The 11,884-nt window shown below is 44.5% G+C and overlaps 1 protein-coding gene across 1 annotated transcript; it reads left to right on the top strand.

Annotated features, from left to right (window-relative positions):
* Positions 1-4,565: 4,565 nt before the first annotated feature.
* Positions 4,566-9,904, top strand: LOC128783723 (cell surface glycoprotein CD200 receptor 1-B-like). Its single transcript, XM_053934753.1, has 5 exons — positions 4,566-4,947; positions 6,205-6,535; positions 7,087-7,316; positions 8,100-8,199; positions 9,883-9,904. The coding sequence occupies exons 1-5, from the start codon at positions 4,566-4,568 to the stop codon at positions 9,902-9,904; spliced, it is 1,065 nt and encodes a 354-aa protein (XP_053790728.1).
* The last annotated feature ends 1,980 nt before the right edge of the window (positions 9,905-11,884 follow it).

The raw sequence follows: 11,884 nt of genomic DNA, 5'->3' as shown, positions 1-11,884 counted from the left end.
AGGTTCTCTGGGGCAGACCGTATGGAGATGGAAGATGGCAGGTTCCTGTGGACAGAGCTGGTAAATGACCAACATTTAAGCCTGCTTTTATCTCCCCTGAAAGACTCTGCTTTTTGTTGTGCATGTTATTGCCAAACATCAGGCATTCACACTAACATTGCCTATGGCTCATGTCTGTGGCAGCAGATGTCTCTTTTCAGTTGCTGGTTATATAGTTAAGTGTTAGGGAATTACTACAAAAGTAATTTAGTCCACATTAAAAACTCTGACAATCATTCCTCTGGAGTTTGAAAGAGGGATCTATAACCATTGACACTGACCTAAATCCCAAACAATAGTCAAGAGCACGGAGCTGGAAGGAAGTGGCAACCCCAGTTGTCTTGTCTGGTCTGATCTTGTATATCCCAGCATTGTGAGACAGGCCAAACCATCATTCCTTTCAGATATCTGTTGGAGAAGAGTAGCTGTGAGACCAGCTGGAGATGGAGTTCTGGGAGAGCAGTGAGGTGCATTTGGGACAGTTGGTTCAGTTCCTGTGTACCAAAACCAGCTGAGGTCTTGAGTTTCATTTCCACCAAGAGAAACATGGACCAAACATTGTCACCAGGAAGCACGCTGGAAAGGACAGGGTGAACACATCAGCCTGCCTTCTTTCTTTTGTGATATTAACAGCACTACTGACTGTGTCTGAATCTGTGCTTCCCCTTAAAGTACATCTTATCTTCTTTTCACTTGGAAGGTGGTTTAGGAACTAGAGTTACTGGGATAAGAAGTCTTAACGGCCAAATTATTCATAAAAAATGCTAAGAAGCTTTGCATTTTCCTCTATGTAAACTATTTGACTGGGGGCAGGGAAAAGTGTCTCGGAAGAAGACAAAGAAGGAAATCAAGGCCACAGATGTCTCAAGGGCTGGATATTATGAGCTGTTAACCAAAAAAAAGTTAAAAATTTAAAATACTCATTATACACATTAGTGGAAAATGTTTTTTTTAAAGGTTCTATAGTAAAGTAATGAAAGAGACAGTCATTCATGTGGCAGCTAACACTGCTAGCCACAGCTGAAGAGTCGTTTCCACTGGTTTTACAGAACTAAAACTCTCTTTTCAATATCTGTGTTAAATTTGATGTTTGTTTTTTTTTTTTTTTTCCTGGACCCAAACTTACAACATCAGTACTAGAAAAAAACCCAATGAACATCTCTGAAAGTTAAATGTTTTGGGGTTTTTGACTGTTAAGTAAAAAGAAAAAGAACTTTTCAAGGTGAGTGCTGTTTCTTGCTTTGAGCAGGAGATGGAGAAGAAAGCACAGGTATAACATGGGTCCTGACAAAAACCCTTGTAGCACCAGACACAGCAACAGCAGCAGCAGCATGAAGCCAATCTTTGCAAAACTCTGCTTTTTTGGGGGCTGAACCACTAATGACCATTAGCAGCTTGCTCTGAAATGTCCAGGAGGGCAGCTAAACTCAGAATTTGTTATGTCTGTTATGGGGGGTGCAGGGGGAGGCTAAGTCACACTGCTGGAGGTGTGATGTACATCCAGAGCCAGAAACAACATAAAGGAAACAGGATGTCATGCAGTGGTTCATGGTGAATGTGAGCTATGAATTCAACTAAAACAGGGTCTCAGAACACAGAAGCCTTCTGAGCTGAGATGGAAACTAACAGCGAAGGACACTTGAAACCAGCTCCAGGGCTGTGCTGGAGGTGGTTGGAGAACCACCAGGTCCAGCAGCACAGCTGCTTGGATCCACTGCCTGGGACACAGCAGTGGTCTTCCTGACACAATACTGCCATGCTGTCTGGCTCCAGTTCTAGTGTTGGACTGAGAGTTTGGACTTCCAAAGCCAAAAATCTCCTGCCAGTCCTCCCCCTGCCAAATCACCCATGAACCTTTCCACTGTCCACAGTCATGCAGTAAGTTGCTATGTTGTGGAATTAAAGAAATACAAACATGATTTTCCAGCCATCACTTTGAATATCGGAGATGAGACAGAATCTTTAGCAAAAAGCCCCAGACCTAAAATCCTTAGGCCTTTCCCTGAAATAACCAGATTAGGTTGCGTCCCATACTGCAGGGAATTCTCCCTATTTATCAGGAGATTTCCTGCCTTAGTTTCTAAAATGACCCTACATTCTCCAGATGCCTGGGTCTATTGCTCCTGATTAAACCCCAGTGATTAGAACCCTAAAATCTTCTGATTTTCATGACTTGGACCATTATTTCATGCTGCCTCTGCCAGTTAGCTCTGAACTACCTTACCCACAGACTGTATGGTTGAAACTATGGTATGTCTCACACCACAGGGATCTACATGTGATCTTTGCATCTTGGACCTGCCTTGAAACATGAGTAATGGTTGTTGTACTTCACTGCCAAACCACACGGTGCTGGAGCAGAAGCAGAAGTGTTGACCAGTGTGCAGGTTGCTATCTGAGAGTTATAGAAGGAGTTGCTATCTGAGATTAATTGACTTTTTGGAAAGTATAACTGAAGCAACAAGACACTAGAGATGAGGATTTCTGTATATTGCTGCTGTTGTCTTTTCATACGAAGTATAAACAGAGGTTGTCTAACTTTCTCTTTGGACTCACACAGCTTTTTCTTGGAGTCATCTATATATGCTGTGTCTCCTCAGTTAAATAGCACCCACAATGGGTGAAGGGTGGGGTGAAGGAAGTCATGGTTTTCTGCCTGCCAGTAATCCCTCCAGTCATGGGTGTCTTGCATCTATTTGACCACAAAATGGAAGCCCTTGCAACCACATTTCACACAGCCATATAAATACATAAATCTGCTCTGACTGTAGTTGTAGGGGGACCGTTCTGTTCTTAGAACAGTCAAATAATCATGAACTCATTTCAGCTTGATGGCTTCAGGGGAGGTGAATATTTTTCAGATAAAATTAGCTCAGTACATTAATTTCCAGGGAGGTTCATCTTAGATCTAGGAAAGCTGTCTTTGCTGGTATAAAGCAGCAGTCTTAATCACATGGGAAGACAGACAGTAGTAGTTTAGGGAAAGGCCTTTAGGTATCTTGCATAAATTAAGGCACTTTTCTGGCTCTACACAAAATTCCACTGCTCAGTGCTCACTTGTGTGTGTATGTGGGGGGAACATAGGACCAGAATATATTGAGAAACAAAACAGTGGTACAAAAAAAAAAAAAAAAAAAAGCAGCCTTGGCCTAACTGTAGGTATACTGTTATCAGAGGAAAAGAGCTGTAATATAAATGTACATCATCTCTAGCTATCCTCCTCCCTGCTGGGGAGAAGTGATTGCCAGTACCTTTTTAAGAAAATGTCTTTGTCTATTACATATGTGGGGAAGGACAGAGAGGGCAGAATGAGGATTTTTTTTCAAGAGATTTTGCTCTTAATATGTTGAGCATCCTTTAAGTGGTTAACTAAAAATATCCTTCCCCTAATTTCCGGTGATAAAATTCTTACAATGTTGAGTGTTGAAAACTTTATGTTATTTGAAATAAGTGTTTGCTTCAAATAAACAGAGTTGTTAGGCTGCAAACTGAGCTTTATCTTAACTATACAAATATGTTGTGTAAATCAAAGATGGATTGTAGTGAAACTTGGAGATAATAATCTGAATATTCATGATAGTTATGTAGCTAACTAGGAGCTTAAATATTACTTGGAGATAATAATCTGAATATTCATGATAGTTACACAGGTAACTAGGAGCTTAAATATTACTTTAATATTAATAGCAAGAGTGGCCAGCCCACAGATCGGGTGCTGGGTGTGTCCACAGCAGGGCAGAAGAGCTAGTGCAGGCTCTGGAGAGTAAGTCCTGTGAGGAGTGGCTGAGGGAGCTGGGGTTGTTTAGCCTGAAGAAGAAAACACTTGGGGGTGACCTTATCACTCTCTTTTAACTATGTGAAAGAAGGTTGTAGCCAGGTGGGGATTGGCCTCTTCTCCCAGGCAACAAGCCACAGGACAAGAGGACATAGCCTCAAGCTGTGCCAGGGGAGGTTCAGGTTGGACATTGCAAAGAATTTCTTCACGAAAAGGGTGATTAGACATTGAATTGGACTGTCCAGGTGGAGTTACTGTCCCTGGAGGTGTTGAAGAAACCACTGGACATGGCAGTCAGTGCCATTGTGTAGCTGACAAGGTGGTGATCAGGTGGGATTCAATGATACTGGAGGTCTTTTCCAACCTAATTGGTTCCATGATTCTGTGCTATGAACTGTAACAGCCATATTACAACAAGGACTATGGGACTGACACAAATCCCCACCAACACCAACCTAGGAGGATGTGAAGATGATCATGTAGCAACCACTTGGTAATGGAACAGAGAGCCAGTGAAGAGTGAGAAGATCCCAGACCCTAATATTGCTGTGGGTCCAGACTGTCATGTGAGGGATGAGGAATCAGATTGTAAGGGTATAATTGCCCAGGGGTGTCTTTGTTCCTGGTCCCTCTTTTGAGTTCCCTAGCTTGAGCTGCCTGATGTCATAACTGATCTGTGCCAATAATCCTGCCAAATATAAATGAGAGCTTTGTGTTAAAAATTTTGTTAACAGCAAGATCCAAGCGAAACATGAAAAATCACACTCGTCAGGCTTTGTGCAAGTTCTGCTGTAGACTTTGTCTTCTCACAGTAACACTGGGTGGGGACAGTGGGCCAGAAGGCCACTCGGAAGAGAGCAAATACAAATACCACTTCCTCTCTGCTCTCCAACTCTCATCAGAAAAAGCCTCATGCCAGGAACAAGAACCTGCACTGTGGGACTCTCAGGAGCAGAGGAAGAACAGTGGCTCTGGTTTCAGGATCACTGGCAGGAATGCTGGGAGCTCACAGCAAGCTGGACAGTACAAGAAATGCTTCTCACCCACAAAAGCAAGAACTGCTTTGAAAGTTGTCAGGAAGAGCATTTGCACCATTGTCCTTCTCACCATTGCTACAGTCACAGGAGCTGCAGGTGCGTCTGGTGGTACTTTGGCACCATCCCTCTGTTAAGGGCAGGGGAGGAAAAGGGTATTAGAGTGATATGTACTCAGCTGTTCTTTGGGAAAGAAAAGCCTGGTAGAAGGAATCTTTACAAATTGCTGAAGGAACTTTTTTGCCTTGTTTCCTAGGACAGTATCAAACAAAAACAGAACAAAAGTGGGGTGAATGTTTTCACGCTTTCGTTCTTCTGCTGGACTGGGCAGTGATGCTGAGGGAAAAGACAACCTGAGAGACATTTTCCTCAGACACAGCTTTCAAACTGCCACTAAAACCATTACTCAGCCAAAGGAAAGAGCAACTTGTGTCCCACCAGTGACACAGAGAACTGAGAGATCAGTGGTTTACTGTCCCAAAGTTTAATGGCCACCTACTAAAAGAGGAAATTAGTGAAGTGCTAAATGGAGGTTTGTTTGGACTACAGCTATGGGTATTATTCCTATAACCCATTAATTGCAAAGTTTCATTCACAAACATTGTGAAATCTAGGGATTGCTTGCTTTTAACTTCAGCAGAAGCCAGAGGACACAAAAGTCCCATTCCCTCAGCTACACTTCACACTGGATTAGAACCTGCACCTCAGAATATTTTTTTCCTCTCAGTCTCACAAGTGCCTCACAAAAGAGGCTGCCTTTGTACAGGTACAGGCAACACTAAAGCATATAAGAAAAACATATAAGAAAACCCTGAGACATGAGGCAAAATCCTTCCCTCCTACACAAAGCACCACCGGTGTTATATGCACCTGTGTATGCACCTGAGAGGTGTAGACAAGGCCTTTGCACACAGTGTTGGATTTCACATGAATGCAGAAGTAAAAGTTTATTTTGTTGTCAGCAACAGTTACAGAGAAAAGCCACTGTCATGTGGCCAGAGGCAATAGTCATATTTCTGTATTTTAGGTCCTGTGAGCAACCCACAGGAGGATTTGCTCATACAAGCACAGTTTTGGATGTGGAACTGCTGAAGACAATGGACAGGAGTAGAGTCCTCCTCCAGTATTCAGCCTTATCCACTTAGATGATCGATCCTCAGTGGGAAATTTGTATTGCAAGGGTTGGCCGTGATAGCGGGCTCCATAACCCACAGCTGTAGTAAGAGATGACAGACAATGTGCAGATGAGCACAGCCGTGGCCTCACACTTGTTTGTAGCACTGCAGACATTTCCCTGTGAAGTCCAGACCACAACTCCTGGGCTCCTTCTCACACGTTCTCTTTTTTTCTCCTCAGGGTTAGTGATGACTGTAGGTAACAGCTCAGTTCTCACCTGCCCGCTTAAAGGAAATATGACTCTGCTAAAATGGACAATAACCCCCAAGGCTGGAGGCCCTTGCACCTTGGTATACAGGGTTGATACAAACGTGACACACAGAACAAACTGCAGTGACAACATAAACTGGACATTCAGAGCAGGTCTGCCTCCTGCCCTTGAGATACGACAAGTGGGAATAGCCCAAGAGGGAAATTACAGCTGTGAAATGGCAACAACAGAAGGGAATTTCCACAAGATGTACCACCTGACCGTGCTCGGTAAGGAATATGAAAAAGTAGAACTGTTTTTTTTTTTTTTAACTGAAGAGTGTGGGGTTAGATATTAGGAAGGTATTTGGTATTGTGAGGGTAGGGAGGCTCTGGGACAGGTTGTCCAGAGAAACTGTAGACATCCCAGTGTTCAAGGCCAGGTTGGGTGAGACTTGAAGCCACTCAATCTTGTGGAAGGTGTCCCTTTGCATGGCAAGGTGGTTGGAACTAGAATATCTTTAAGGTCCCATCCAACTTAAACCATTCTGTGATTCTTGCTGGGATAAACTCATGCATTTCATTGGGAGTATCTCTGTGTCTCCTTTCTCCTTATTTCCCATAACTCTTCTCCCTTCTGCTGTTCCCCTTTTCCACTGTCTAGTTAGAAATGACAGGGGTGAATATCCCATGTACACACAGAGGATATGAATGGCTGTGATGAGGCTCAGCGGAATGGGGGAGAGTTGTGCAAAAGGGAAAAAGAAAAAGAGAGCAGTTCTTCCTCTCTTGTGTTTTGGACCCATGTTGCTGCAATGGGATGGGATGGGATGGGATGGGATGGGATGGGATGGGATGGGATGGGATGGGATGGGATGGGATGGGATGGGACCTGTGCGAGGCAGCGGTGGGGAAGCCGCCGGCTCAGCTCTCGTGGCTCCCAGGGGGCAGCTCCACTGCAGAGGAGAAGTGCCACGACAACAGGACAGTGACTGTTCTCAGCAAGTTCACAGCGTGTAGCACCAATGTCACCAATGTGACCACCTGCATGGTGTCCCACCCAGCTGGGAACTGGAGCCAGTCCATTGCCTGCTGTCCCTCAGGTGAGCTTCCCTTTGTGTGTTTGGTGTTCAGAGCCCTGTGTAGCCCTCTGTTCATGCACCAAGCAAACATGAGTGGCACTCGCAGGATTGCAGCAGGAAATGTGCAGCTGAGTTTCCAGTAAGAAATTTGCTGGGAGGGGGAAGGATAAACACAGCTGCTGTCAGAACTGTAAAGCCCTTTGTGAAATTGTAGGAAAGGAGATGGATGCAGTGGATTTGCCATCCACCTCCAGGGATGAATGGAAAGGTGGGATTAATTCAAAAGGTCATGACATAAAAATGTGTCAATGGTACGATCACTGAGATCTATGTATTGTAATCCAGTGGTGCCATTACATGTTGCTAGTTGTTTGGTTCCACATGGGTTTTGACAGGAAGACTGAAAGCCAGCTTACAGCTCCCAAAGCTAGCTGGTAGGTGAAAGCTTTAGGGGGTGAAGTTGATGATGTGGCTGTGATGTTGTGTGCAGCCATAGGTAATTGACTGAGATACTCAGCTGGAAGAGAATCAGAGCTGAGATTTGCTGGGATGCACATGGAAGGCCTTCAGCAGTGCTGTGGGCAGAAGTGGCCATACAGTGAAAGACAAGCTTCCTCCATCAAAGACTTGGGGGGATGTTGTGTCTTCCCAGTTGTGTGTCTCGTGCTGTATTCCAGCTGCCTTAGGTCATTCCCTGAAGTACAGCACACAGTAGAGCATTGTCAAGGAGATGCCATCCTGGCAGAGGCACAAGGGAAACAGGGTCTGTGAGATGTACTTAAAAGAGCATCTATTTCTCCTTAGAGAAAAGTGGATGCTTTCTTCCCTGTGTCATCAGTCTTACTGGCCTCATGAGTCTCCTCTTCCTGCTGGCTGCTTTTGAGCTCTACATCTTCTTTAATGGGTATGTATGGGACACAAACCCCTTTGGCCAGTCCAGAGAAGCTTTAGAAGGCCTTCTGGTGCTAATTCATGGCATGCACAGTCACCTCAGTCTGTCCCAAACCCATCAGTCCTGCACATGTTCATGGAGGTTTGTCTGAGGACTAAAACAGATCAGATGGGGCAGACAGGAGGGAGGGGAGTCCACACTTGGCTTTTCCTGCTCCCATAAATCATTCAGAAGAAAAAATACAAAGGGAATGGTTAGGGGTTTTCCACCTGATGGAGGGATCTGAATAAAGATTGCCAGGCTATGAAGACTAAAGAAGCAGCAAAATACCCATCTGAGCTCAGAGCCAGACTTTTGGCCTCTTTTGTGCTGGGTAAAGAAAGCCAGGGAAGGCAGGGCCAGTATAGACAGCAGGAAGTATTGCATGAGAGATGAACAGGTCTGCTGCTGTTGTAACTGCTGGGGATTTCTGCTGGCAGCTTGGCTGATTAGTCTGTCTAAGCTGGCCTCTGGCACAAGGTGCAGTCGCTGCCCCGAATTCCTCCGCAAACACCACAGAGGCAGAACTAACTACTGTTTGAGCCACACTTAGCTCCACTCTGTGCCAGGGCTCTTGGCAGCTCTCCTTTGGGTGCTGGCTGGAGCATGGCCAGCTCTGGTCATGCTCATGTGAGACCACAGACATGAAGCCTTATGATATTGGGTTTCTCTAACAAATAAAAGGGAGGAATTCTGGTGTTACACTCCTAGAAACCAAAACTGCATTCCCACAACAGCCTTGTCCTCACACTTACAGTGTTGGTGCCTTGTTTCCTAGGACAGTATCAAACTGGTGCAAACCGAGGCAGCTTCCACCTGCAGAGGTGTCTGGGCTTGAGCAGAGATGAAAGAAAGTCCTGTTAAGTGTCAGTGATGTGGCCTGCAGCAAGAACTCAGCAGTACCAGAGCACTCAAAAGAAGGAAGCAAACATCTATAGTGCAGCCACTGCAATTGTGCAGAAGCACAGCAGGCAAGCTGGATCCTCCCCAGCCCTGTCAGCTCTGTCTTCCATCCTCTCTCTAGTGCAACTACAGGTGCTGTTACCACACATGCAAGTATCAACCTTTCGGTATAAGGTCAAATCTAACATATATGCAATTGGAAATTAACTCATGTTGTATAAAATTAGGTCATTCCATTCAGGTGCCTTGTATCCTAGTATTTAAGTAGCATGTCTTTCTGAAGATAAATTTGATAAATTTGAGCAACTCTTATTTTTGCTAGAACAATTTTGAAGTGTTTCACCACCAGCTACCAAAACAAAAACAAAAAAAAAAAGGAGAGAATATTTTTGAGCTTGAACAGTTATTTCTGTGCTACATGAAGCACAGAAATGATTTCAATCCTGAGATCTAAGGCTCACACTAATTTATCTCTTAGCATAATCCAGAGAGCTGCAGCCCACAGAACACAGGTCCTGAATGTTAGTTTCTTTAAACATATCTTACTGGTCCTGTCACAAGGGAACTCTTGAGTTCAGTTGTTCATCTGATGACATACTGCCCTTGCTAAGCCTCTGAACCATGGAAGAATACTTGTCTAAGGCTGAGTTTGTTTGCATGACAAGTGCAAGGAGGAGGAGAGGGCAGAGAGCAGAGAAGTCCAAGCTGGAACATGACCTAGATCTTTGTTGTTCCTTCACTGCTTCTACCCAGGCTGGACTACATCGCTTTGTGAGCCTTATTTCACATCTGAATCAGCTACTGAAGGAATCAGGGCCAAACTCCTCATCTAAACATTGGTGATGAAAAAATCCTGCTCTTCAGTCTTAGCACAGTTTACCTTTGCAGTAATTATCCAGTTTTATACCTCAGAGGAAATGCTGTGTCACTGCACTCCCTCTCCTGCGCAGCTTTTCTACCGCTGTCCTGCTGCCTCTCACCCTTTCTTGGTGCAGCCAGTAAACTGGTATAAATCCCTGCCTGAGGAGGTTTCTGCAGGACACCAGCAGGATGCAGACAATGATTTTGCTGGCACAGCATCATGAAACTGCTCTTTTCACATTTACAGACCCAGCTCCATTCTGTCCATCTGTTAACACATGGAGCTGTTTGGTCACAGCAGTCTGCATTCTGCAGAGCTGACACAAAATGAGAACGAACCCAGAGATAAGAGCTAGAAGAATAAATAATTCAGAAGCTAAAAAAAAAAAAAAAAATACTGCTAATTCTTTTTGGTAACCTAACTACCTGGAGGCCAGTAAGCAGAAAACCACAGGGACTTTAGCTGGTACTTGTAGCTGTCCTAGTGTCTGAGTTTCCACAGTTCTCATCAGCTGCTTGCCTGCAATTCGTGCTCAGCTCCATCTCCTCTCTGCAGCAGCTGAGCAGCTCTGAGCACCTGCCCCTGCAAACCTTTGTGCTTCTGTGCTTGCAGGCTCGCTCTGGGGTTGGACTGTCCGCAAAGCCGCAGCTCTGCTTGAGGTGTGTTACGGACAAAGGAACCACACAGAGAGGATCATCTCCCTCCCCTCTCTTCACAGGCTCCAGGGCAGGTCACAGTTTCAGAGATAGCCACAAACATGTGATCTAGGTCAGCTACAGCCACCAGTGTCCATGGTATTCAGGGCACGTTCTTTGTGAGCTCCATTTACTGTGTTTCTTTAGCTTTTCTCCAGATTGGCCAGGTCTCCAGCCCGAAGGAAAAACATCTCACAGCTGTTGTTACAGTTTCCATTCAAATAGGTCAGGATCTCTCTTTCCTCCATGAGGGTAAAAGAGATCAGATTCACATACCAGAGTCCACAGGGTTCTGTTACCATCCTTACCCCTACTCTTTGTTCTATTTACTCTCAAAGCCATCCCAAATTCCTCTGCATACAACAGGAAGGAGCATACAACAACCTGAGCATTCTGGAGTCAGAGTTTCAGCACAGGCTCCTGGGCAACTCCCAGAGCAGACAAGATAATCTCTCCTTGCTCTCTCTGAAAACTGACCTTCTTGCTGGTGTGTTCAGTACATGATGATGACAAATTTGGTTGGAGTATGCTAGATTAAGTTTATAGACATGACTGCTGTTCAACTGTTAAGCAGCATGCAGCACACCTTGGGAGACATTTGGCATTATAGCATTTGTCTTCCCAAGCCACTGTTATGCCTGATGGGTCCCTGCTTTCCTGGAGATAGCTGAACACCTGCCTGCCAATAAAAAGTAGTGAATGAATTCCTTGTTTTGCTTTTCTACACATGCAACTTTGTCTTACTATTAAACTGTCACACAAATTTTCTCATTTTTACCCTTCCAATTCTCTGCTCAATCAGACCTGGGGAAGTAGTTAATGAGCAAGTGGCTGTTGCCGGGATTTGCTGTTGGCCAGGGTTAAATCACACTAGCAGAAAATATTGCATGCATTTTTTTGTGGTACTTGTCTTTTTGTATTTTTTTTTTTTTTACATATACCAATATAAAACTATTGTCGTCCTCAAAAAATAAAAACCCAAAAAAACCCAAAAAAACCCCAAGCAAACAAACAAAAACAAACAAACAACAAAAAACAACCAAAACCCAAACCAAAAACTAGCCAAAACCCCCTAATACCAACTAAAGGAAAATGCTTCTAACAAATTTAGTGTTGTTGGCAAGAGTGATGCCCCTTGCTATTTCATCCATGGCCCAGTGGATTGACCTTTGGGAGCAAGGAGCTGTCAGAGTTGGAG

This window comes from Vidua chalybeata, chromosome 2 (genome assembly GCF_026979565.1).
Source record: "Vidua chalybeata isolate OUT-0048 chromosome 2, bVidCha1 merged haplotype, whole genome shotgun sequence".
Taxonomy (NCBI): Eukaryota; Metazoa; Chordata; class Aves; order Passeriformes; family Viduidae; genus Vidua; species Vidua chalybeata.
Note: the sequence above shows the minus strand (reverse complement) of the source record. Positions and strands in the feature narration are given on the sequence as shown.

What these genes read in the sequence shown, in the direction of transcription:
- LOC128783723 (XM_053934753.1), top strand. Translation starts at nt 4,566, where the DNA reads ATGAAAAATCACACTCGTCAGGCTTTGTGCAAGTTCTGCTGTAGACTT. An exon ending in TACAGTCACAGGAGCTGCAG is followed by an intron (nt 4,948 to 6,204) that starts GTGCGTCTGGTG and finishes TTTTCTCCTCAG; the next exon opens with GGTTAGTGATGACTGTAGGT. An exon ending in GAAAAAGTAGAACTGTTTTT is followed by an intron (nt 6,536 to 7,086) that starts TTTTTTTTTAAC and finishes TGGGATGGGATG; the next exon opens with GGATGGGATGGGATGGGACC.